At 44.9% G+C, this 24,295-nt stretch overlaps 1 protein-coding gene across 1 annotated transcript in view; it reads right to left on the minus strand.

The window, feature by feature from the left end:
• Positions 1 to 6,651: 6,651 nt before the first annotated feature.
• The window catches only part of KPNB1 (karyopherin subunit beta 1), a 39,869-nt gene continuing 22,225 nt past the window's right edge, over positions 6,652 to 24,295 (minus strand). The window contains 13 exon segments of the mRNA XM_053999975.1: positions 6,652 to 8,253; positions 9,668 to 9,829; positions 10,842 to 10,894; positions 10,896 to 10,957; positions 12,108 to 12,213; positions 12,727 to 12,870; positions 13,535 to 13,642; positions 14,414 to 14,496; positions 15,124 to 15,268; positions 18,890 to 18,961; positions 19,216 to 19,363; positions 20,479 to 20,609; positions 22,866 to 23,057. Coding sequence (XP_053855950.1) covers position 8,253; positions 9,668 to 9,829; positions 10,842 to 10,894; positions 10,896 to 10,957; positions 12,108 to 12,213; positions 12,727 to 12,870; positions 13,535 to 13,642; positions 14,414 to 14,496; positions 15,124 to 15,268; positions 18,890 to 18,961; positions 19,216 to 19,363; positions 20,479 to 20,609; positions 22,866 to 23,057 — 1,407 coding nt within the window. The 3' untranslated portion in view covers positions 6,652 to 8,252.

A 24,295-nucleotide genomic window follows, 5' to 3' on the forward strand; every position in this document is an offset into this window, starting at 1 on the left:
TCCGTCAGCTCCCAAGTTAATTTGGAAGCGAAAACACCCCGCAGTGTCCTGATGGATGCAGGGACCCCCCCCTCTGCCTCGAGGGGCACAGGAGGTCCCTGGGCGCTGGGGACAAAGCTTGGAGCCACCCCGGGAGCTGTGACAGGCTCGGAGAGGAGGAGCAGAGGGAGGCAGGACAGATCCAAGCTGCTGGAATTGTCTCACCTGAGCCATTCCCTGGGATTTGGGGGATTTGGGGTTCCCAGAGCCTCTGTGGACAGCGCTGGACCCAACCTGGGCACCCCATGGGATTCCCTGCTCTTCCCAAGGCTGGGTTTTCCATGGAGCCCCATCGGGGGGAAAAGGGGAGCACCGGGAACCCCCCTCTGTCCCCCGTGTCCTTTTTTCCCTCTTCCCAACATTTTCTGGGAAGTTTGAAGGCAAGGGCAGCCTCAGGGAAGTTCCCCCTGGTGGGTGGGGACCCCTTGGACACCCTCTGGAATGTTTGGGATCAGCAAAGGGGATCCCCCCGGGGCCAAGGGGGGATTGCAGCACCCCCGGGCATTTGGGGTGCAGGGGCTGAAGGGACGGGAACGGCTCCGGAGCTGCCTCTGCAGGCGGATTCCATGGAAACGTCGGGAAAACGGGAAAATCCTCCCTTCCCAGAGCAGAGGGACTGGGACAGGGACAAGGACTGGGATGGGGACAGGGATGGGATCAGGGATGGGATCAGGGATTAGGACAAGGATGGGGACAGGGATGGGATCAGGGATGGGATCAGGGATTAGGACAAGGATGGGGACAGGGATGGGGACAGGGATTAGGACAAGGATGGGGACAGGGATGGGGACAGGGATTAGGACAAGGATGGGGACAGGGATGGGAACAGGGATTAGGACAGGGACAAGGACAGGGACAAGGACTGGGATGAGAACAGGGATGGGATCAGGGATGGGGACAGGGACAAGGACTGGGATTAGGACAGAGATGGGATCAAGGAAGGGATCAGGGATTAGGACAAGGATGGGGACAGGGATGGGGACAGGGATGAGAACAGGGATGGGATCAGGAATGGGATCAGGGATGGGATCAGGGATGGGGACAGGGATGGGGACAGGGATTAGGACAGGGATGGGGACAGGGACAAGGACAGGGATGAAAACAGGGATGGGATCAGGGATTAGGACAGGGATGAGGACAGGAATGAGGACATCACTTCCCAGGGCCCGGCACAAGGATCAAAACCACCTCGGCCACCAAGAGAAAAACAGCAAACCCGGGACTCCCTCGGCTGGAAAATCACATTCCAGAGGGTGGCACCGGCTCCGGGCCGTCCTGTTCCCTCCAGATGGGAAATGCTCAGAAAAAACTCCTGGATAAATCCACGGCAGGAGCTGCTGATCCTGGGAATAATCGCGGCGTCCCCGGGCCGGGTGGTGGCACGGATGGCTGATGTCACCTCCGAGGCTCCACAATCCACTCGTGGCTCACTTTTGCCACCTTTTCCAAGGAAAAGCAGCTTTTCCTCCTCTTTTAGGTGGGAGCTCAGCACATCAGCGTCGGGAAATGCAGATTCCAGGAATAATCCCGGGAATAATCCTGGGAATAACAGCGTGTCCCCGGGCCAGGGTGGTGGCACAGATGGCACTGGTGACACAGCGCTGTCACCTCCAAGGCTCCACAATCCACTCGTGGCTCATTTTTGCCACCTTTTCCAAAGAAAATCAGCTTTTCCTCCTCTTTTAGGGGGTATCTGGGATCATCAGGCCACGCCTGGAGCTGCTGATCCCGGGAATAATCCCAGGAACAACGGCGTGTCCCCGGGCCGGGGTGGTGGCACAGATGGCACTGGTGACACAGCGCTGTCACCTCCAAGGCTCCACAATCCACTCGTGGATTCTGTTCCCCACTTTTTCCGAAGAAAATCAGCGTTTCCTCCTCTTTTAGAGGGTAGAGACCATCAGGCCGCTCCTGGATAAATCCCGGGAATAATCCCGGGAATAACGGCGTGTCCCCGGGCCGGGGTGGTGGCACAGATGGCACTGGTGACACAGCGCTGTCACCTCCGGCTCCCCCGGAGAGGAAACGCGAGCTCGGCACTCCCCTCCCACGGCGTCTCCGAGCGGGGGCAGGAGCCTGGCAGAGGCTCCCGGGAAATGAAGCAGCAGGAAAAAAATAAATTAAAAAAAACCAAAAAAAAAATTAAAAAATGAGGGGAAAAATCAAAATAAAAGTGGGTTTTTAATGTCTGATTTGGGAGGTGAACAAATGGATCCTGCCCCGGGGTTTTCCCAGGGTTTTTGTGGAGCTGGAGGAGCGCCCTGGGGTGGTTTCTTTGCTGATTAATTGATAAGAGTTGATTGATGGGTTAATTAATGAAGGTGGAGCTGCAGTTTTGGGGTTGTGGGGGATTCATCCCGAGGGAAAGGGGTCGGGGTGGGACTGGGGGCCTCGCGCTGCTGACGGCACCGAACGGGGCCAAATTCTCAGGAATTTGGGAATCTCCAATGGGGGATCCCGAAATCTCCAAGAGTTTGGGATCTCCGGGAATGTGGGATCCCCCAGGAACCTGGGGATGTCCAGCAGCACCAAATTCCTCGTGATGCAGCCCAAAAGAGCCCCCCAAAAATCCCAAAAGATGCTGGAAGAGTTTGATCCATGCCCAGGCAGCGATGGGATCGGGGAGAGGCGGATTTGAGGAAGAAATTCCTTGAGATACAGCCCAAAACCACCCCCAAAAAAACCCCAAAACAGGCCCCAAAAAAGCCCCCAGGAAAGGCTCCAAAAAAAGCAAAAAGCCCCCAGCCCAACCTCAAAAAGGTCCCAAAAAACCCTTCCAAAAACCCCACCGCCAACCAAAATAATCCCCAAAACCTCCAAAAAGGCCCAAGAAAACCCGCCAAAAAAAACCCCAGGAAAGCAAAAAAAAAAAAACCACCCAAAAAATGTTCCCAATAACCAAAAAAGCCCCTTAGGAGGTGAACAAAACCCAAAAGAAAAAACCAAAGAAAAAGCCCCCAAAAGCCCCAAAAAAGTCCCCCATAAAGGCCCCAAAATACCCTTCAAGAAGCCAAAAAAAACCCCAAAAGAACTAAAGAAAAAGCCCTCAAAAACCGCCCAAAAAGGCCCCAAACCCCCCAAAAAGGCCCTAAAAAATCCTTCCAAAAGGCAAAAAAAACCCCAAAAACACCCAAAAAAGCCCTCAAAACCCCCCAAAAAGCCCACAACCCCCCAAAAAAAACCCCAAAAAATGGCCCTAAAAAGCCCCTAAAATACCCTTCAAAAAGCCAAATCCCCCCCCAAAAAAAGCCCTCAACCCCCCCAAAAACAGCAATAAAAAACAAAGAAAAGCCCTCAAACCCCCCCAAAAAGGGCCCTAAAAAACTCTCCCATAAGGCAAAAAAACCCCCAAAACACCAAAAAACCCCTCAAAACCCCCAAACTCCCCAAAAAGGCCATAAAAAACTCTTCCAAAAGGAAAAAAAAAAACCCAAAACACCCAAAAAAGCCCTCAAAACTCCCCAAAAAGGGCCCCAAAAAGGGCCCTAAAACTCTTCCAAAAGGCAAAAAAAAACCCCAAAACCACCCAAAAAAGCCCCCAAACCCTTAAAAAAAAAACCCCCAAAAATGGCCCTAAAAAGCCCCTAAAATACCCTTCAAAAAGCCAAACCCCACCCCCCAAAAAAGCCCTCAAACCCCCCAAAAACAGCAATAAAAAACAAAAAAAAAGTCCTCAAAACATCCCAAAAAGGCCCCTAAAAAACTCTCCCAAAAGGCAAAAAAAAAACCCCAAAACACCCAAAAAAGCCCTCAAAACCCCCCAAAAAGGCCCCCAAAAAGGGCCCTAAAAACCCTCCCAAAGGACAAAAAAAACTCCCCCAAAACCGCCCAAAAAAGCCCTCAAACCCCCCCAAAACCCTCAAAAAAACCCCAAAAAATGGCCCTAAAAAGCCCCTAAAATACCCTTCAAAAAGCCAAACCCCACCCCCAAAAAAGCCCTCAAACCCCCCAAAAACAGCCATAAAAAACCCCAAAAAAGTCCTCAAAACCCCCCAAAACCCTCAAAAAAACCCCCCAAAAATGGCCCTAAAAAGCCCCTAAAATACCCTTCAAAAAGCCAAACCCCACCCCCCAAAAAAGCCATAAAAACCCGCAAAAAAGTCCTCAAAACCCCCCAAAACCCTCAAAAAAAACCCCAAAAAATGGCCCTAAAAAGCCCCTAAAATACCCTTCAAAAAGCCAAACCCCACCCCCCAAAAAAGCCGTAAAAAACCCCTAAAAAAGTCCTCAAAACCCCCCTAAAAATCCCCAAAAAAGAGTCCGGAGCCGTTTTTTTTTTGCACTACTCTCAGTGTTTATTCTGCGCTGCCTCAGGCGGGAGCGGGCCCCGGCTCCTCCCGCCCGGGAACGGCTTTTTTTTTTTTTTTTTTTGTGTTTTTTTTTGTTTTTATTCCATTTTTTAACTGTTTTTTTCAATTTTTTTTTGTTGAATTTTTCTCTCATTTGGTTCCACCTCTGAAAAGCGCCGCCCCCGGGCCGAGGGAAAAGCAAAAAGGCATCGCTGGGAGGGGGAGCCCGGCCGGGTTTTCCCTCGGATTTGGGATTTTTTTTGGGGAGTTTTGGGTGGTTTTTGTCGGTTCTGCGCGTCGGGCAGAGCGCTGAAGGCACATTCATGATACCCTGTAGGAGCTGGGCAGCGCCGGCAGGAGCGAAAAGGGACTCAGAGGGAAGGGGAGGAGGAAAAATGGGGGAAAAGCAAAAAAAAAAGCACGGGGAAATGAAGAAATTGGTGGGGAAAAAAAAAAAGGAGGTGGAAGGGTTGGGGGAAATGGGAAAGTGTGGAAGGGGAAAGGGGGAATGAAGAGAAATGGGGAAAAAGAGAAGAAGAAAAATGGGAAAATGAAGAAAAATGGAAAAAAAAATGAAGAAAAATGGGAAAAAGAGAAGAAAAATGGAAAAAAAAATGAAGAAAAATGGGAAAAAATGAAATGGGGGAAAAAAGGAAGAAAAATGGGGGAAAATGAAGAAAAATGGGGAAAAAAAGAAGAAAAATGGGAAAAATGAAGAAAAATGGGGGGAAAATGAAGAAAAATGGAAAAAAACAAGAGAGAAGAAAAGTGGTGAAAAAATGAAGAAAAATGGGGAAAAAATGAAGAAAAATGGAAAAAAGATAAGAAAAATGGGAAAAATGAAGAAAAATGGGGGGAAAACGAAGAAAAATGGAAAAAAAAAGAGAGAAGAAAAGTGGTGAAAAAATGAAGAAAAATGGGGAAAAAATGAAGAAAAATGGAAAAAAAATGAAGAAAAATGGGAAAAAATGAAATGGGAATAAAGGAAGAAAAATGGGGAAAATGAAGAAAAATTGATAAAATGGAAAAGGGGAAAATGAAGAGAAATGGGGAAAAAATGAAGAAAAATGGAAAAAATGAGGAAAAATGGAAAAAAACCAAAGAAAAATGGGAAAAACAAAGAAAATGGAAAAATGAATGGGAACAAATGAAGAAAAATGGAAAACAAATGAAATAAATGAAAAAAGGAAAAAATGAAGAAAAAATGAAAAAAAATTGAAATAAATGAATAAAAGGAAAAAAATGAAGAAAAATTGAAAAAATGAAAAAAAGGAAAAAAGGAAGAAAATGAAGAAAAATTGAAATAAATTAAAAAAAGGGAAAAAATACAAGAAATGGAGAAAAAGAAAGAAGAAAAACAGGGAGGAAAAGAAAAATGGAAAAAAAGAAAAATGGAGAAAAAAGAGAAAGAAAAATGGAAAAAATGAAGAAAAAATGGGGATAAAATGAAAAATGGGAAAGATTAAAATAAATAATATTTTAAAAAATTAAAAGAAATGGAAGCAAAATGAAGAAAAGTGGAAAAAATAAAGCAAAAAGGAAAATAAAAATGGATAGGAAAAGAAAAATAAAGAAAAAAGGAAAGGAAAGTCAAAAAAAGAAAAATAAAGGAAAACAGAAAAATAGGAACAGGGAAAAAAAAAAACAAGAAAAATTAAATGGAAAAATTCTGAGAAAAAAAAAATCAAGGAAAAAAAAAGAATAAAGAGAAAAACAGATGAAATTTAGATAAAAAAAATAAGAAAAAAAATTAAAAGAAAAAGGAAAAATAAGAGAAAAATGGAGAAAATAAGAGAAAAATGGAGAAAATAAAGGATAAAAATGAAGGGGAAAAAATGGAAAAATGAAAGAAAAACGGAGAAAAATTAAAGAAAAAAGGCAAAAATGGATTAAAAAAAGAAAAGAAAATGCAAATTAAAACTTGCAGGACGTGAGGAGCAAATCCTGCCCATTTTCCTGCTCCCCCTCCCGGGAGCTTTCCCGACACCTCCACGGAGCTGTGGCCAAAGTGAAAATTCCAAATCTCCAAACCCTGAACCTCCTCAGAAAACAAAACAAAAAAAGCTTTTTTTAAATTTTTTTTTTTTTGTTTGATTTTCCCCCCTTTTTTTTTCCTTTTTCCAGAGGGAAAAAAAATTCCGCGAGAAATTCGGGAAGCGGCAAAGAAAAATTTCCTTGTGGGTTATTGGGGAAAAAAAAAAAAAACAACCCCAAATTCATTAAAAAATCCCAATTTTTTTTTTTCCTGGGGTTCCCTCTGGAAAAGAGCCAAGAGTATCCCAAAAAAAAAAAAAAAAAAAAAAAAAAAAAGGAAAATATTGGGGAATGTTTGACACCATTTTATTCATCTTCAACTGCAGTGGAAAAATAGAAACCTTTTACAAGCGCCGGCGTTGTCAGCTCAACTCAAGTTATATATTTATATATTTCATAGAAATTTCTTTTTTTTTTTTCTCCTTTTTTTTTTTTTTTTCCTGTTTTTTATTTTTTCCTTGTGTTTTTCCAAGTGCAGCAAGAGACCAAAAAAACCACATCGAGCCTGATCCGAATCGAGCCCCGAAAAAGCAAAAAAAAAAAAAAAAAAAAAAAATCCCAAATAATTCCAAATAAACAGCTTTTAATCCCATTGGTTCGTGTTTTTCTTCACATCCAATTTCCTCTCCCAAACATCACCTGAATTTTTAAAATTTTTCCTTCTTTTTGTGCATATTTTTCTTTTTTTTTTTTCCACCTCTTTTTGAACTCTTTGGCACAATTTTGATTCTGCTACAGTCCGAGTCAGGAGATCTCTTTTTTCCCAATTTGCAGCACTTTTTTTTTTTAAAAAAAAAATCTGATTTTTAGGTTTTTTTTTGTCCTGACATTTTTGATTTTTTTTTTTTTTTTTTGAAGCCTGAAACTCGCTGGACAAATGGATTTTTCTATTCCCTGCAACCCAAGAATTGTGTTTTTTCCCCCATTTCTACATTCACAGTTGAATATTTAAGGAAGGAAAGGCGCTTTTGTTGCTGAGCAGGACAAGCCAAGAGCTCCAAACATTCAGCATTCCCTAAAAATAAAATCCCTAAAAAAAGCGACTTTCCTTAAATTTCTTTTTTTTTTTTTTGTCTTTTTTTTTTCCCTCTTTTCTACTTTTTTTTCCCCATCTCTCACTGCCTGAACCTCAGTTATGAAATGCAACAACTGAACCCTTAAATTTTGTATATTTTAGATTTTTTTTTTTTGTCTTTTTTTTTTTTTTTTTTTTAAATCCGGAATTTTTGGAATTTTTTTTTTGGTGGTTTTTGGGGAAAAAAAAGAGAGAAACTGCAATGAAATTTTTTTTTTTTGTTTTTTTTTTTTTGTTTTTTTTTTGGGAAGTTGAGAATGTGGATATGACCTCACTCACACACACTCACTCCTCTTGAAATTCCTTCTCTCTCCTTTTGGGATTTGCCTCATCCCGGAGATTCCCAAATCCCTGGGAAATCCCAAATCCCTGGGAAATCCCAAATCCCTGGGAAATCCCAACTTTCCACCTTTTTTTTCCTCTCTCTCTCTCTCTCCAGCAGCCAAAACCTCACAGAGCACCACTTTAATCCCAATTTCCCCCGTTTTTCCCTCATTTTCTCCTCCGAGCTCAGCCGTTCTTGGGCTGGTGGGAATTTTTGCTTTTTTTTTTTTTTCTTTTTAATAATTTTGGTTTTGGAATTTTTTGGGGCACAGAATTCCCTCTCCTGGATGCCGGGGGTCACCAAACCTTGGGATTTTTGTTCCGAGCCTCACTCACTCATCCTCAGCATCCTCTCATTCCCAAACACTCCGCACACGTCCTCACTCCCGGGGGGTTTTGGGGGGTTTTGTAGGAGATTGGAGATTTTTCCTTTTTTTTCTTGGTGTTGTTGTTGGTTTTTTATCCTCAGGTGTCGTCCCAATGGTAATAGATCTGGAAAAGGGAAAAAAAAAAAAAAGGATTTAGGGGGGAAAATGGGATTTGGGGGTGGGGGGGGGGAAGGGATTTTGGGGAATTGGGGTAAAAAAGGGGGGAAAATAATTCAGGGGAGAAAGGGGGAGAAAGGGAATTCAGAGAAAAAAGGGAAATTCAGGGAATCGAGCAGAAAAATGGGAGTTAAGGGAAGTAACAGGAAAAAAAGGAATTCAGGGATAAAAAGGGGATTCAGGGGAAAAAAGGGAATTCAGGGATAAAAAGGGAATTCAGGGGAAAAAAGGGGATTAATGGATAAAAAGGGAATTCAGGGATAAGAAGGGAATTCAGGGGAAAAAAGGGATTCAGGGATAAAAAAAGAATTCAGGGATAAAAAGGGAATTCAGGGATAAAAAGAGGATTCAGGAATAAAAAGGGAATTCAGGGGAAAAAAGGGAATTCAGGGGAAAAAAGGGAATTCTGGGATAAAAAGGGGGTTCAGGGGAAAAAAGGGAATTCAGGGATAAAAAGGGAATTCAGGGATAAAAAGGGGATTCAGGGATAAAAAGGGGATTCAGGGAATTAAGTGGAAAAAGGAATTCAGGAAAAAAATGGAATTTTGGGGGAAAAGGGAATTAAGAGGAAAAAGGGGGATTCAAGGAATTAAGGGGGAAAAGGGAATTCAGGGGGAGAGAGAAGATTAAAGGGGAAAAAGGGCATTAAAGGGAATTCAGGGATTCAAGGGGAAAAGGGGAATTCAGATAATCAAGATGAAAAAAGGGAATTCGGGGGGGAAATGGGGAGAAAAGGGAATTTAGGGAATTAAAAGCTGTGGAAGTGTTTAAAAGTGTGGGGATGTGGCTCTTGGGCTGGGCTCCATTTTGGAGATTTTTCTAGATTTTACAATTCCAGGATTAAAACCAAAAAAACCCCAAACCTAAACACATCAAATCAGGAGAAAAAAAAAAAAAAAAAAGTAGGGGAAAAAACTGGGTTGGATTCAATCTTGGAGGAGATATTTTCAACTTTAACAATTCCAGAATTGCACAAAAAAAACCCTGAAAAAAACAAACAAACAAAAAAACACCAAAAAACCAACAACAATAAAACAAACACACACAAAAAAAACCCACCAAAAAACCACAAACAAACAAAAACAACAACAAATAAACAAAACAAACAAACAAACAAAAACCCCAAAACAAACCAACTCACTCAACACCCCAAATCCCAGAAGAAAAAAAAATTGAGAAAAATCGACTTTTTTGGATGGAAAGAGAACTAAAAACCCCCAAATGGGGCTTTTTTCCCACCAAAAAAACAGGACAACAGCCCCGTGGAAAACAGAACTTTGGGACTGTGACTCTTCCCAGGCTAAGCTGGGCCAATTCCATGATTTTTTAGGTGGGAAAAAAAATCGGGATGAGCCCCTCACCAAGCTTGGTTCTTGAGTTTCCTCAGCTCTTTCGTGGCCCAGGTCGCGAGGGTTTTCGTTTTGTTCGTCTTGGATCTCCTCCCTTCCGTTAGCAGTTCGTGGATCATGGGTCTGGCTTCTACTAATTTCAGGACATCCTTCCCAAAAGCTGTACACAAATCCCTGGAAGCAGAGGAAAAGCAAGGAAAAAAATGTGAGTGGCAGAAAATGCTGATCAGGGGTGCAGATTTTGGGAGAATTTGGATTAAAAAATGCTCATGTTCTTCTTCCAAGGTTGGTTTCTTGATAATTCTCCTTAAATTCAGCAGGAGAAATGAAAACACCTCAACTTGGCTTTCTCTGTTCCCTAAGGATGAGGGGTTTTTGATCCTAAACTCCTGGAAAAATCCTAAATCTGGGATGGTTTTCTCACCTGTGGAATCGCTTCACACCTTGAGCAGGACACCAAACTCCAACCCCAAAACTGACCCTAAAAACCTCAAATAGGCAGGAAAAAGAGGCAGATTCCAGGATTTCAACCTGACTCCCTCTGTTCCCTAAGGATGAGGGTTTTTTTGGTCCTAAACTCCTGGAAAAAATCCTAAATCTGGGATTTTTATGATGACTTTCTCACCTAGTCCCTTTCCTGTGGAATCGCTTCACACCTTGAGCAGAACACCAAACTCCAACCCCAAAACTGACCCTAAAACCTCAAAGAGACAGGAAAAAAGGGCAGATTCCCGGATTTGAACCTGGCTCCCTCTGTTCCTAAGGATGAGGGTTTTTTTGGTCCTAAACTCCTGGAAAAATCCTAACTCTGGGATTTTGGTCATGATTCTGGGATTTTTTGGTCATGACCTGTGAAATCCCTTCATACTTGGAGCCAAACCCCAAACTCCAACCCCAAAACTGACCCCTAAAAACCTCAAATAGGCAGGAAAAAGAGGCAGATTCCAGGATTTCAACCTGACTCCCTCTGTTCCCTAAGGATGAGGGTTTTTTTGTTCCTAAACTCCTGGAAAAATCCTAAATCCGGGATTTTGGTCATGATTCTCTCACCTGTGAAATCCCTTCATACTTGGGAGCCAAACCCCAAACTCCAACCCCAAAACTGACCCTAAAAACCCGAGGCAGGCAGGAAAAAAGGGCAGATTCCAGGATTTTTCCTGGGAGAAATGGGATGGGGAGGCCTCACCCTATGAGTCCGGCGGCGCACGCCACCACCCCGTCCGTGTGATCCTCGTCCCCCCGCGATGTGGTCGATGTAGGACAGGATAAATTCCACCCTGGGCTGCACCAGCATCACGTCAGCTGCAGGGGAAAGGCTTGGTCAGAACTTTGGGAAGGTTTGGGATGCTCCCAAAAAAAAACCTGGATCCTCCCTCTGGCAGGGAAGGGGAAATGACCCCCGGATTGTTGGGGGTTTTTTGGTGTTTCCTGCTCTGAGGGTTTGTTGTTGCAGGGGAGGGATGGGGCAGGGATGGGACAACCCCAGGAGGAGGCTCAGGGGGAGCTCCTGGATCCCTGGAAATGTCCCTGGAATGTGGGGATGTGGTACTGGGAATTAAGGGGGGGGAAAGGGGATTCAAGGGATTAAGGGGAAAAAAAGGATTAAGGAGAAAAAAAGGAATTGAGGGAATTAACAGGAGAAAAGGGAATTCAGGGAATTAAGGGGTAAAAAAGGGAATTCATGGGGGGAAAGGGATTCAGAGGAATAAGGGGGAAAAAGGAGATGTGGTTTGGAGTGACACTGGATGATTTTAAAGGAAGGGAGGGAGCAGGGATGTGCCAAGGATGTGACAACTCCAAAAGGAGGCTTAGGAAGATTTACATTGGATATTTGGGAATATTTCTCCACAGAAAGGGTTACAAAACATTGGAACAACTTCCCAGAGCAGTCCCCATGCCTGGAAATGCCCTAGAAATGTGTGGATGTGACACTGGGGGCCGTGGCTTGGAGGTGACACTGGATGATATTAAAGGAAGGGAAGGAGCAGGGATGTGACAAGGATGTGACAACCCCAAAAGGAGGCCGAGGGAGGTTTGTATGGGATATTTGGGAATATTTCTCCACTTGAAGGATATAAATGCCCAAAACCAGGTGGATATGCCACTGGGGAATGTGGCTTGGAGGTGACACTGGATGATTTTAAAGGAAGGAGCAGGGATGTGACAAGGATGTGACAACCCCAAAAGGAGGCCGAGGGAGGTTTGTATGGGATATTTGGGAATATTTTTCCACTTGAAGGGTTATAAATGCCCAAAACCAGGTGGATATGCCACTGGGGAATGTGGCTTGGAGGTGACACTGGATGATATTAAAGGAAGGAGCAGGGATGTGACAACCCCAAAAGGAGGCCGAGCGAGGTTTGTACGGGATATTTGGGGATATCCAGGGTTCCACCTGGGGACTGGTGCTCAGGATGGTTCCCAGGGTGGATCCCACAAGGAAGCCACTCACGGTGCACGTTCTCCTGGTCTCCCTTGAGGCCCTGGATGATGCCAGTGTAGGCCTCCAGGCAGCCCTCCCGCAGCTCGTTCAGGTAATCCACCATGTCATAGTCGGACTGCGGACAGACACACGGACAGAGCGACGCTTTCAGTTTTACCTCTCGTATTTTCCACGTCCTGAGCTGCCTTAGGGTGTGACTCTGAACTTCATATGAAGTGTCAGCAAGTTCTCCTCACAGTTCAGTCACACAGAACAATCCTTTTCCAGCCCCAGGACCGGGACACTGTTGCAGCTTCAGCCCCGAAAAGTGTAAACAACAAAAAGGCCCAAAAAGTGCCAACAGCAGCGAATTGAGGGGAGCAATCTGGGAGGATGGGACTGCATTACCTGGAGCTCCAATTGGACAGTTAACCCCAGAATGGAAATGGACCAAAACTTATAAAAGTGTGAAAACTCCTGACTCTGAGTCCATCTTGGGTGTAGCCATGGCCAGGCTCTTGTACTGCCCAAGGTGTATCCTTGAAGGGCTTTTTAATAAATCCCTACTTTATTCCTTGAACTCTGTGCAGGCTCTTTAGGCATCAAGGTGAGAGCCCAGGAATGTCCCCAGGGACTGGGGACAGCTCACCTTGTCCACCTGGGCCTGGGATGCCTGCTGGAGGGTGTTGAGCACCACGTCCAGGTACTTCTTGAACTCGCCCCCGATGGCCAGGGCGATGTCCCCGAACACCGAGAGGATCTGCGGCTTCACCGACCTGTGCACGTTCTCGTTCTGGGAAAAAAGAAAAAAAATCCCAAAAAGGTCCTGCATCAGTGTGAGAAGGGGGAAAGGAAAAGAGGGAATGGCCTCAAGCTGCACCAGAGGGTTTGTGTGGGGTGTTTCGGAATGTTTCTCCAGTGGAAGGGTTGTAAAATGTTGGAGCAAGTACAGCCAGGGGTTGGAAAATGCCTGGAAATGTCCCAGGAATGTGGGGGAAAAGGGGAGGAAAAGGGGAGGAAAAGGGGAGGAAAAAGGGGAGGAAAAGGGGGGGAAAAGGGGGGGAAAAGGGGGGGAAAAGGGGGGGGAGGAAGAAGGGAATCCAGAATTTGGAAGGAAGTCAAGAGGGAGGGAGGGAGGGAGGAATGCGGAAGGAATTCAGGAATGCAGAAAGGAATTCAGGAAGGAATTCAGGGAGAGAGAGTGGGAGAGAGGAGGGAATTTAGGAGGAATTCAGGAAGGAATTTATTTAGGAATTCAGCAAGTTGATAACCGAGACATTCCCCCAGAACCCAAACCCCTTGCCCCCAGCACCTCCTGGCCGCCGTTCAAACCGCGCGGCATCGCCAAACACGAGACATTCCCAGCGAATTCCTCCCACTTTTCCCAGGCTTCTCCCACCTCCCACTCCCCTGGGAAGAGTGAGCATCCAACTGTTACTCGGGAATCTCCCACTCACCCCCAGGTTCTCCAGGAGCAGCTGCATCACCTCGTCGCAGAAGGGGAGGATGTTGGACTGCAGGGCTCGGCACAGGTCCCCCACCAGCCCCACCGCTGACAGGCAGACCTGCAACGGAGCAGGGATCAGCTCTGGGATTTGGGATCGATCCCGGGGATTTGGGGTTGTCCCCCTGGGATTTGGGGTCGTCCCGGCGCTCCAGAGGGATGGGAGGGTGATTAAATCCTGGGAATAATGAGCTGGTTGACAGCACGGAGGTGAGGCACGAGGGCAGCACATCCAGGAGTGGCAGGGATTCGGGTTGGAAAAACATCCCTAAATTCCAGTTGCAAAGGGGAAACCCCAGCCAGGATTTGGGCTGGAAAAACTACTCCAAAATTCCCATGGAGGCCATCAGGATTGATGTTACAAGGGGAAATCCCAGCTAGGATTTGGGCTGGAAAAACATATCCAAATTCCAGTTTACAAGGGGAAGTTCCAGCCAGGATTTGGGAAAAAACACCTCCAAATTCCACAGTTTCACCCCATGGAGGCCACCAGGATTTGATATTCCAGGGCAAAATCCCAGACAGGATTTGGGCTGGAAAATCCCCCTCCAAATCCCCCTGGAGAACACCAGGATTTGACATTCCAAGGGGAATTTGCTGCCTTATCCACACTTTTCCTTGGAAGTAACTAAGAAAACATAAGAAATCAAAATTCCATGCTCCAAGGTGGTTTGGATTTGAGAATCCTGGGATTGTTTGGGTTGGAAGTCACCCCACTGGGTGGGCAGGGACACCTTTCACTATCCCAAAACTCATCCAGCCTGGCCCTGGAAAATTCCAGGGATGGGGCAATCCCAATTTCCCTGGAAAAAGGGAGAAATCAGATCCACACCTGGTACTCAGCGTAGTTTTTCAGCCCAATCCCAAGGAAAGGTTTGAAGGCATCCATGTACTTCAGGAATTCTCCACCCAGGACTGTGCAGGAAAAACATTCCAGTGAGAAGGAAAATCCCGATTTGTGGCATTTGCCATAAACAACAAATCAGATATCCCTCAAATTCCACCCAAACCCAGTGAAAACCAACTCTCCACTCGACAACTGAGAACAGTGAAACTATCCAGGTCCTCCAGGACTGGACAAATTCCCAAATTCTTGTTGGAAGTAATAAGAAAATACACCAGACCACAATTCCATGCTCCAAGGTGGTTTCAATTTTAGAATCCCAGGGTTTTTTGGGATAAAAGGGACCTTAAAGTGACACCTTCCACTAGCCAAAGTTGCTCCAAGCCCTGTCCAAGCTGGCCGTGGACACTTCAGGCATGGGAACACCCCCAGCTCTCCTTTACTGCCTTATCCACATTTTTCCTTGGAAATAATAAGAAAATACAAGAAGCCAAAATTTCCATGCTCTAAGGTGGTTTGGATTTCAGAATTCCAGCATTTCTTGGGTTGAAGGAGACCTTAAAGTGACACCTTCCACTATCCCAGGTTGCTCCGGCCTCGGTCACTTCCATGGCTGGAGCACCCCCACCATCCCTGCACCACAAATTACATTTTTCACCACTTTGCCCAAAATTCCCGGATCCAGCCCCATCCCTGACCTTCCACCAGGGTGCTGACGGCCATCAGGGCGTCCTCCTGCACCCCCCCGGAGCCGGCCGTGCTCTGGAACATTCTGAGCAGCGACGCCATCACCACGTCCGAGATCTGCAGCGCGTCCTGGTGCTGCACCTTCCGCAGCACGTTCTGAGGGAAAAATCACAGAAAATGGGCAAAAATCACTGCTCATCCTACAGGTAAAGCATTCCCACTGCCCTGGGTCTGCTCCTTCTGAGGGAAAAATCATGGGAAATGGGGAAAAACCATCACTTATTCTACAGGTAAAGCATTCCCCCAGCCCTGGGTGCTGCACCATCTGCAGCACGTTCTGAGGGAAAAATCATGGAAAATGGGCAAAAATCACTGCTCATCCTACAGGTAAAGCATTCCCACAGCCCCAGGTCTGCTCCTTCTGAGGAAAAATCATGGGAAATGGGGAAAATTCACTGCTCACCCCAGCATTCCCATAGCCCTGGGTGCTGCACCTTCTGAGGGAAAAATCATGGAAAATGGGCAAAACCCACCACTCATCCTAAAGGTAAAGCATTCCCACAGCCCCGGGTGCTGCATGCACCATCTCTGCAGCATGTTCTGAGGGAAAAAATCATGGAAAATGGGCAAAAACCATCATTCATTCTACAGGTAAAGCATTCCCACAGCCCTGGGTCTGCTCCTTCTGAGGGAAAAATCATGGGAAATAGGGAAAATTCACTTCTCATCCCAGCATTCCCACCCCAATGGGTGCTGCACCTTCCGCAGCAAATTCTGAGGGAAAAATCATGGAAAACAGGCAAAAATCACTCATCCCACAGATAAGGCATTCCCACAGCCCCAGGTCTGCTCCTTCTGAGGAAAAATCATGGAAAATGGGGAAAATTCACTGCTCATCCCAGCATTCCCACAGCCCTGTGTGCTGCACCTTCCACAGGAAATTCTGAGGGAAAAATCATGGAAAATGGGCAAAAATCACTGCTCATCCTACAGATAAAGCATTCCCACAGCCCTGGGTCTGCTCCTTCTGAGGGAAAAAAACATGGAAAATGGGCAAAACCCACCACTCATCCTAAAGGTAAAGCATTCCCAGAGCCCCGGGTGCTGCATGCACCATCCCTGCAGCATGTTCTGAGGGAAAAATCATGGAAAATGGGCAAAAACCATCACTCATTCTACAGGTAAAGCATTCCCACAGCCCTGGGTCTGCTCCTTCTGAGGGAAAAATCATGGGAAATAGGGAAAATTCACTTCTCATCCCAGCATTCCCACCCCAATGGGTGCTGCACCTTCCGCAGCAAATTCTGAGGGAAAAATCATGGAAAACAGGCAAAAATCACTCATCCCACAGATAAGGCATTCCCACAGCCCCGGGTCTGCTCCTTCTGTGGGAAAAATCATGGAAAATGGGGAAAATTCACTGCTCATCCCAGCATTCCCACAGCCCTGTGTGCTGCACCTTCCACAGGAAATTCTGAGGGAAAAATCATGGAAAATGGGCAAAAATCACTGCTCATCCTACAGGTAAAGCATTCCCACAGCCCTGGGTCTGCTCCTTCTGAGGGAAAAAACATGGAAAATGGGCAAAACCCACCACTCATCCTAAAGGTAAAGCATTCCCAGAGCCCCGGGTGCTGCATGCACCATCTCTGCAGCATGTTCTGAGGGAAAAATCATGGAAAATGGGCAAAAACCATCATTCATTCTACAGGTAAAGCATTCCCACAGCCCTGGGTCTGCTCCTTCTGAGGGAAAAATCATGGGAAATAGGGAAAATTCACTTCTCATCCCAGCATTCCCACCCCAATGGGTGCTGCACCTTCCGCAGCAAATTCTGAGGGAAAAATCATGGAAAACAGGCAAAAATCACTCATCCCACAGATAAGGCATTCCCACAGCCCCGGGTCTGCTCCTTCTGTGGGAAAAATCATGGAAAATGGGGAAAATTCACTGCTCATCCCAGCATTCCCACAGCCCTGTGTGCTGCACCTTCCACAGGAAATTCTGAGGGAAAAATCATGGAAAATGGGCAAAAATCACTGCTCATCCTACAGGTAAAGCATTCCCACAGCCCTGGGTCTGCTCCTTCTGAGGGAAAAATCATGGAAAATGGGGGAAAATTCACTGCTCACCCCAGCATTCCCATTGCCCTGGGTGCTGCACCTTCTGCAGCATGTTCTGAGGGAAAAATCACGGAAAATGGGCAAAAATCACTGCTCATCCTACAGATAAAGCATTCCCACAGCCCTGGGAGCTTTGATAAGGATGAAAGTGCTGCTGTTTGAACCCTTTTGCAGCCAAAAAAATCTGCTTTTGTGGCTGCAAAGTCCCGTTCATTTGGCTGCATTCAGATTTTCCAGCTGAATTTCCCTTTCCTGCTGCATGGGCTGTTCTCAAAGCTTTGCCATTTGTAAGCTGGAATTAAATGTGACCAGCCCAAATCTAGCCTATTAAAAAAAACATAATAATGAAATCCTTTTTTTTTTTCCTGTCGCAGTGAACTTGTAGGGGTTGAACCCGAGTTTGGCTTCCAAATTAAAGTTTAGAAATGCTTCAAGTGGTTAAAATACAACAGTTCCCAGGAAAAGAAAAAAAATTCCTTAATTTCCAGAAGAAAATAATTATTTAAAGTTTAATTTTTCACTCCACAAAGATGGACTTTGGCTGTTTATATAATTAAGATTTGATTTATGGAATTACAGGATGGTTTGGGTGGGAAGAGAGCTTAAAACCCCCCAAATTCCATGGACAGGAACACATTCCACTAAACCAAGTTGTTCCTTCCAGGGATGAGATTTTCTCACTTAATTTCCAATATTAACAAATGTTTGGTTTTTTTTTTTTTTTTTCTGTTGGATGTTCATAATTGCATTTCCAGCAAAACAACAAAAAAAAAATTGGGGAAAAAAACCATAGATTTAATTTTTTTAATACTGAAAAAAGCCCCTCTGCTGAGTTTTACTCAGTGGTTTTTAAGTATTTGCTGCAACTGGGTAAAAAATTCAGGTTCAGTTTCTGGGATAGTAAAAAAACACATTTAGAAATTAAAGTCAGCATCTTATTTCCACCTAGATTACACTCCCCAGGCAGTGCCCATCCTGTGAGATTCCAGGGTGAAAATTCCCCATTAAAACTCTTTCTAAGGACAGATTATTCCCACTTCCCATTATTTTCAAAAATTACCCTAAAGTTGGAGAGTGAAAACAACCACAAAGCTTTTGAGGATGAAATTAAGGACTTCTCAAATCAACCTGGAGACCACCTGGGTTGCTCTGAGCTGATTTTTTGGGGAAAAAACCATTTTCTGAGTGGTGTTTGCAGCAGTAAGCACCGCACTGGTGGCTCCTGCTCATTAGCAGATGTTTAATTGGGAATTCTGAGGACACTCCGAACATTTTAATTGCTGCCATTTGGATCAGGAGCACCAAGCATGAGAGGCAGATGAAGAAATCAAAGCCTTGAGGGAATTTATTTTTTTTTGTTGTCTGTGAGATTGTTGAGGCTGTAGCCAACCCAAGAACCAATCTGACAGCACAGACAATCTTTTATAAAATCCCCAGCAGCATTCTTTGAGTCATATTGCCCTGAATTTTGTCACTAGAGCACAACTTCGAGACTTCTGAACCTTGCATCACCTCCCACGTGTCAGCTGGGACCCAAAATCCACTTTTTTCATTCAATTCTCAGCACCAAGAGCTGGGGTTGGAGCTCCAGGGGCACAGAAACACCTCAAAAATCACTTTATTCCCACAGCAAACCCAGGAGAGAGGAATTTACCTGGAGAGTAGCACAGAGAAGGGACTGGAGGTCGTTGAACTGGATTCTGTCAGAGGTGCTCTGGATGTGAGACTGAAACAAGAACAAAATCCCACGTGTGAAGAGGCTGCCTGGGATCCTGGCAGCTCCAGGGAGAGCCAGGTTGTACTTTAAATATTTGTTCTTTTCAGATTTCAGAGCGGAGGGGCTGTGAAGGAGCTGAATATAGAATCCCTGAGTGGTTTGGGACCTTAAATCCCAAACGGGCAGGGACACCTCCCACCATGCCTGGATTTGGACACTCCCAGGGACAGAGCAGCCACAATTTTAAATCAGGATTTACCCACCTCCATCTGCAGCACTTGCTGGAGCCTCTCCATGATGACCAGGGTGGTTTTTTGGACAGCAGGATAACAGTCCTTGGCACTGTTTTTCACTATTTCCATCAGGGATTCATAGGCAGAACTCCTCAAGTTATTCTGGTGTCCATCAGGTCTGCAACAGAAGGAGGAAGATTTGCAGCTCCAAGTGTGTGGAAACAGATTTTTTTTTTTTTTTTTAATTTTAGTAAACCAGCAACAGCTCCATTTGAGTGCTGTGACAAGCAGGAGCCACTTGAAAAGCCTTGAAATAAAGGGAATTTGTGAAGCCGCTTCTGGCACATTTCTTTCTAATGATTTTCAGTTTTAAAAATGATTTTCAGTAGGTCTCACAACAAGGAGTGGGAGAGAAGGAGCCTCAGAGTTGGTGTCAGCACTTCAGAGCCCCGCCCCAGACACTCCTGAGGGTGTGAAATTTGGAATTAAGGCACCTGAGAAGATTGATGGGCTCCAGGGCCTTGAGCCAGACACTCCACTCCTGGCTGGATGTAAATGAAGACAGGGAAAGAGTTTAAATTTTGAACTGGGACAAGGTTTTTACAGAAAATCAGCAGCAAAATAAGCTCCATCAGTCCATGGAGCTGATCCAGGGATTGAACTTGGAGCTATCAGATTTATGTGACCTTCAAACCACCATAAAATTTGAGTTTTAGCCCTTTTTTCCTGCATTTGAGAGTAAAATATTTTGCCAAATCTATTTTCTGTTTCAGTTGGGATGGGAATGGGAGATCAAGTTGGTCCCTGGCTCTTCTGGGAGCACCTGGAGCTGATGGAAGGGATGGAACTCACACAAAAACAACCAGGAAAGGAACAAACAGGGATCCCTGATTACATCCTGCTGCAATTTCTGATTATTCAGGGGGCCTGCAGCCAACGGGGCTGAGTTTTGTGGCTGCACAAAAAGGGCAGAGTCTTAAAAGTGTGAGTTAAACTTGGAGATTTGAGGGAAAATGGGGGAGACGTGAGGGGAAATGGGAGAAATTTGAAGGGAAATGGGAAAGGGACAGTCCTCGACTTCCTAAAACCAGATATGGACAAAATGATGAGAAATTATTCAGTGGGAAGAGCTGTTTTCCTGGGATTTGCATCTTCTATTCCTCTGGGTTTTTTTTTTTTAGCACCCAATAAAGCCATGTTTTAATCCAACACCAGATCTCAGCTGCCAAGAAGAGCCCGAGAGCATGGAGTGGGAAATAAATGAAAAAAAGCTTTTTGGAGAGGTTGTTTTACCTGTCTGCAGTCTCCAGCAGTTTCTGCACTATCAGCTCAAAGGAGGAGGATAAGCAGTAAGTTGCTGGTTCTTCCTGATCATCAGCCACATCTGCGGCTTCATAGGCAGCTTCAGCAAGGCTGGAGAAGGCCTGGAACACAAAATATCAAAATATCAAAAATATCCATTGGTTTCCCACCCTCACAGCTCCAGAAATTCAGATTCCATCCGTTTTCATTCAAAAAAAACCCCAAATATACAAAAAAACCAAAATCAAAACAAAATTTAAAAACCCAACACCAAAAAAACCCAAACCAACCAAGTAAAAGCCAAAAAACCAACCAAACAAAAAACCAAAGAAAACCCCACAAAAACAACAAAAAACCCCAAGCAAGCAAATAAAAACAAACAGAAAAAAACAACAAATCAAAAAACCCACACCAAACAAAAATCCCAAACTAAAAAGTGTGCAGGGTGAACAATTCCAGAGCAGTTTAACTGTGCTACAGGTGGGTGAGAGGAGCTAAAAGCTTCCTGAATTTTTATTTTACTCTAAAAACACCCAGGAATCATCATCAGGAGACAAAAGCCACCTGGATTTTTGCCAGGATAACAGAGCAGGGAAAACCCCTTTGTGCTGGTGAGTCTTGGAACCTCTGGAATTGTAAAAAGAAGGGATTCTGTCATTTCTAGAAGTTGTTTTGACAGGAAAATCCTCCTCCCCAGCTCAGTCTGAAGGAGCAGCTCCTGGAAGGCAGTGGGGACGTGGAGACCACACAAAGCATCAGGGAAAAAAAAATCCTGCTTCCCAAATTATTTCTGGGATCGCTCCAGGAGTAGGTTTGGGTTTGGGCCTCAAGGCAATCCAAAAAAAGCTTAATCCAAAAATTCCTTTTTTTCAACCCCATGACAGCAGGGACAGCTCCCACAGCATTCCCAGACTAGAGGCAACTTCTACTCTCAGTGAATTATCAGCATTTTTTTCCTAAAATGCCACCTTTTTCCTTTGTTTTTTTTTCCTGCCAGAGGCACAAAATAGAGTTGGGAAAATTGAAGAGTTAACCAGTGTTTGCTGGGGGAGCAAGCCATGGATTAATTGTGGAATTCACTAAAGTGTGTGTGGCTAAATATATAAAATCACATTTAAAATTATATAAATATATAATTACATAAAATTATATAAACATATAAACCCATATAAAACAATATACATACATAATATAAATACAGAAAATTATGTAAATATGGAAAACAATATAAGGATATAAATGTGATGTGTTTATATATTAATTTGCATTTATATCTTTTAATTTATATTCATTAAAGCCCCTGACAGGAGGGTGGAGCCAGGTGGGAGCCAGGCTCTGGTTGAGGGAAAATGGGGGAGATTTGAGGGAAAATGGGGGAGATCCGTGAGGGGAAAATGGGGGAGATTTGTGAGGGGAAAATGGGGGAGATCCTTGAGGGGAAATGGGGGAGATCCTTGAGGGGAAATGGGGGAGGATCTGTGAGGGGAAAATGGGGGAGGATCTGTGAGGGGAAAATGGGGGAGATACGTGAGGGGAAAATGGGGGAGATACGTGAGGGGAAATGGGGGAGATTTGTGAGGGGAAAATGGGGGATATTTGTGACGGGAAAATGGGGGAGATTTGTGAGGGAAAATGGGGTAGGAGATCCATGAGGGGAAAATTGGGGGAGATTTGTGAGGCAAAAATGGGGGGAGATTTGTGAGGGAAAATGGGGGTAGATTTGTGAGGGAAAATGGGGGAAGGATTTGTGAGGGGAAAATGGGGGAAGGATTTGTGAGGGGAAAATGGGGGAGATTTGTGAGTGAAAATGGGGGAGATTTGTGAGGGGAAAATGGGGGAGATTTGTGAGGGGAAAATGGGGGAGATTTGTGAGGGGAAAATGGGGGAGATTTGTGAGGGGAAAATGGGGGGAGATTTGTGAGGGAAAATGGGGGTAGATTTGTGAGGGGAAAATGGGGGAAGGATTTGTGAGGGGAAAATGGGGGAGATTTGTGAGGGGAAAATGGGGGAGATTTGTGAGGGAAAATGGGGGAGATCCGTGAGAGAAAATAGGGGAGATCCGTGAGGGGAAAATGGGGGAGATTTGGTCAAACAAGACCAAACAACCTCAAGGGATGTCCAGGCTGGATATTAAGGAAAATTCCCTCATGGAAAAAGTCCCAGACATCTGAACAAGCTGCCTGGAGCAGGGCAGAGCTCCCAGTCCCTGGAGCTGCCCTCCAAATTCACGGATGAGCACACAAGAGCCAACACAACTTAGCGCTGCTGCTGCTGGCAGAACGCTCGGACTCGGTGGCACCAAAACCCTTCCAGGTCCCACCGGGAGCTGTTTTTCCCGGTGGATCTGAACTCCTGGCGGGGTTTGGGGGGTTCCTCACCCAGCAGACGTTGGTGGCCACCCTGGGCTCGGCGCTCAGCCCCTCCATCAGGCACTGCAGCAGCGGGGCCAGGTAGATGTCGTTGATGGCGGCCTCGGGCAGCATCTCGCAGATCCTGCCCACGGTCCAGGCTGTCGTGTCCCTGACCACCACGCTGGGATCCTTCATCAGCTCTATCAACGTTGGCATGGCCTGGAAGGAACCAGGAGAAACCAGGTGAGGTAAAAAAGCCTGCATTTGTCCCGGTCCTGTAGCTTATTTAGGACATATATTGTTTTATTTTGTATTAATGGCTCTATTCCCTAACGTGACCCCTCTTCCGAACACCTTCACCAAGGATGGTTTTACTCAACATGCCCAAAATGAAGGCAGCTTCTACATTCAGTAAATATTATAATTTTCACTCCTTCAAATGCATTTCTTCCCATATTCTTTCCTACCAGAGTCCCAAAGCGGATTTGAGGTAACTTAATCTGAGTGCTGGGTTATGGATCAAAATCAGGATTTGGATTTGAGATGTTCTCCTCCAATTAACCCCAGGATTTTGGGCTCTAAAAGCCTCCAAAACAGGTGATATTCTTCTGATTTTCCTTAAATTAAAAGCAGATGAGACATTCTCCTTCAATTAACCCAGGGGTTTTGGGCTCTAAAAGCCTCCAAAAAGGGGTTATAACCTTCTAATTTTCCCTAAATTAAGAGCATGTGCAAATCAAACTTTCTCCTCCAATTAACCCAGTGATTTTTAGCTCCAAAAATCCCCAAAACTAGATTCTATCTTTTTGATTTTCCTTAAATAAAGAGCACATGCAAATCAGGTATTCTTCCCCAGATAACCCAGGGATTTTGCGCTCTAAAAGCCTCCAAAAATTCAGAAAACTTGGGCTCTAAAACCCTCCAAAACAGGTGACATCCTTCTGGTTTTCCTTAAAATAAGAGGATGTAGAAATCAAACATTCTCCCCCAATTAACCCAGCAACACTATAAAACTCAGGCTCCAAAAGCCTCCAAAACAGGTGACATTGTTCTGATTTTATTTTAAATAAGACCATGTACAAAGCATACATTCTCTTCCAAATAACCATGTCATTTTTAAATCTAAAAACTCCAAAACAAGAGATTTTTACCTCTGAAACCAGATCACACCCTCCCAATTTTCCTCAAATGAAAGCCTCCCACCAAACTCAGGCTCCAAAAGCCTCCAAAACAGATGAAATCCTGATTTTCCTTAAAATAAGACCATGTACAAAACACTCATTCTCTTCCAAATAACCATGTCATTTTTAACCCTAAAAACCCCAAACCAAGAGATTTTTACCTCCGAAACCAGATCACACCCTCCCACCAAACCCAGGCTCCAGAAGCTTCCAAAACAGGTGACATTCTTCTGATTTTATTTTAAATAAGACCATGTACAAAGCACACATTCTCCT

Source organism: Vidua macroura, chromosome 27 (genome assembly GCF_024509145.1).
Source record: "Vidua macroura isolate BioBank_ID:100142 chromosome 27, ASM2450914v1, whole genome shotgun sequence".
Classification (NCBI taxonomy): Eukaryota; Metazoa; Chordata; class Aves; order Passeriformes; family Viduidae; genus Vidua; species Vidua macroura.